General features: G+C 38.9%; 1 protein-coding gene across 4 annotated transcripts in view; it reads left to right on the forward strand.

Moving 5' to 3' along the window:
* LOC106882755 (bifunctional coenzyme A synthase) overlaps positions 1-2,244 on the forward strand; it is a 72,533-nt gene that overhangs the window by 61,209 nt on the left and 9,080 nt on the right. For all 4 annotated transcript variants that reach the window (XM_052970839.1, XM_014933533.2, XM_014933531.2 and 1 more), the window contains exons 6-7: positions 509-636; positions 1,509-1,590. In XM_052970839.1, coding sequence (XP_052826799.1) covers positions 509-636; positions 1,509-1,590 — 210 coding nt within the window. The remainder of the gene's footprint in view (positions 1-508; positions 637-1,508; positions 1,591-2,244) is intronic.

Below are 2,244 nucleotides of genomic sequence, written 5' to 3' on the forward strand. Positions count from 1 at the left end.
TATATATATATATATATATATATATATATATGTAGCATTCGCTCTACACTGAATTGTGGCACAATATGGACAGATTTCGGAGTACCGATGAACTTTTATGTAAATATATCAAATTAAAGATTCTACGAGTTATATTACAATGGACAATACCAAATGGACTCTCACCTTTCATCTCTCATGTTTCTCCCTCTTTTAATTTCTTCTTTGTGATATAATTCTTGGGAAAGAATATATTTGCGGCTGAAGATAGCTTTATACTATCAATTATATACCAATAATGATGCAACAACTATAAAGCTTGAAACACGTGTACCGCAGAATCCTTTGTTTTATTTTTATTTTTACGTTTTCAATTTATATATGTATAGCCATAAGTACCATAAGTACTGCAATCTCTCAGCCTTTTTTCTCTCTATCTCTTCCCTCCTCTATCTCTTCCCCTCTGTCTCTCTTCTCCCCTTCCCCCTCTGTAGCACTCACATTATAAAACCTCTTTCTTCCTCCCTAGGTCACCAAGTGTATTGCAAAGATACTCCTGTCTATCATCAAATTGTGGAATATTTTGGCAAGGAAATTCTGGCTCCAAATGGAGAAATCCAGCGGTCTTCATTGGGGAAGATTGTCTTCTCAGATAAGGTCAGTTTTATAGTGACTGATTATTTTTTCTATATAGGCACAGGTATGGCTGTGTGGTTAGGAAACCTGCTTCCCAGCCACATGGTCTTGGGTTCAGTCCCACTGCATGGTACATTTTACTCTTTTACTTGTTTCAGTCATTTGACTGCGGCCATGTTGGAGCACCACATTTAGTCGAGCAAATCGACCCCAGGACTTACTCTTTGTAAGCCTAGTACTTATTCTATCAGTCTCTTTAGCCAAACCGCTAAGTTACGGGAATGTAAACACACCAGCATCGGTTGTCAAGCGATGTTGGAGGAACAAACACAGACACACAAACATATACACACACATACATATATATATATATATAATATTATTAGGGACAAAATCCAAAATTACAGGTAAAAAACTCAATTAAATTGGTTATTTTCCCTAAAACTATATATATATATATATATATACACCGTTTGAGTGTAATCGTTACCAGTGTCGTCTTCTAGCACTTGTGCTGGTGGCACGTTAGAAAATCATTTGAGCGAGGCTGTTGCCAGTGCCGCTGGACTGGCTCCTGTGCAGGTGGCATGTAAAAAACACTTTATGACCGAGGCCGTTGCCAGTACCATGTGACTGGCTCTTGTGCTGGTTGCACGTAAAAGCACCCACTACACTCTCGGAGTGGTTGGCGTTAGGAAGGGCATCCAGGTGTAGAAACTTTGCCGGATCAGATTGGAGCCTGGTGCAGCTGCTGGCTCTCCAGTCCTCAGTCATACCGTCCAACCCATGCTGGCTTGGAAAACGGACATTAAACGATGATGATGATGATGATGATGATGATGATGTATTTGTTCATATATATATTTATTTATTCATGTATATCCATCTAACAGAATAAACTGCACCAACTTAACAATATGGTTTGGCCTGCCATAGGAGTTGCTGTCAAAGAGGAAATTACCAAATTTGCCAAAGGTTGGTGACACGTACTTTTCTTTCCTGTCTTTCTGTTTATTTTCCTTTATAATTTGTAATTGTCACAACTTTATTTTCATTTATTTTGAAGGAGTTGGCTCTGTGTTTTATGCTAGAAGTCTATGTGTTTGTGACTTTGTGTTTATGTTAGAAATCTATGCATTCAGGTTACTTTCCTGGGCCAATGCCAGACATCCTGATCAAGTAATTTGGCGTGAATATCTGACCTGGGTATTAGTCACATCAGTCTTTCACTTGCTGAAATATGTCATCTGTGCATGCCACGACTACAGATGATTGCAGTGGCTCTCTAACTGAACTGGTTGAGTCTTTGAATTTTCTTCCTGCTGAATTGATGGCAGTGAACTTATCTGTAATTGGAAAATAGTTATATCCCCCCAGTACTTGATTGGTACTTTATTTTATCATCCTTGAAAGATAAAAGGTGAAGTTGACCTTGGCAGATTTAAATACAGAATATATAGGTACAAGAGGGGCTGTATGGTAAGAAGCTTGCTTCCCAACCACATGGTTCTGGGTTCAGTCCCACTGTATGGCAACTTGGGAAAGTGTCTTCTTCTATAGCTTAGGACTGACCAAAGCATTGTGAGTGGATTTGGTTGACGGAAACTGAAAGAAGCCTGTCGTATGTAT

Source organism: Octopus bimaculoides, chromosome 9, assembly GCF_001194135.2.
Source record: "Octopus bimaculoides isolate UCB-OBI-ISO-001 chromosome 9, ASM119413v2, whole genome shotgun sequence".
Lineage (NCBI taxonomy): Eukaryota > Metazoa > Mollusca > Cephalopoda > Octopoda > Octopodidae > Octopus > Octopus bimaculoides.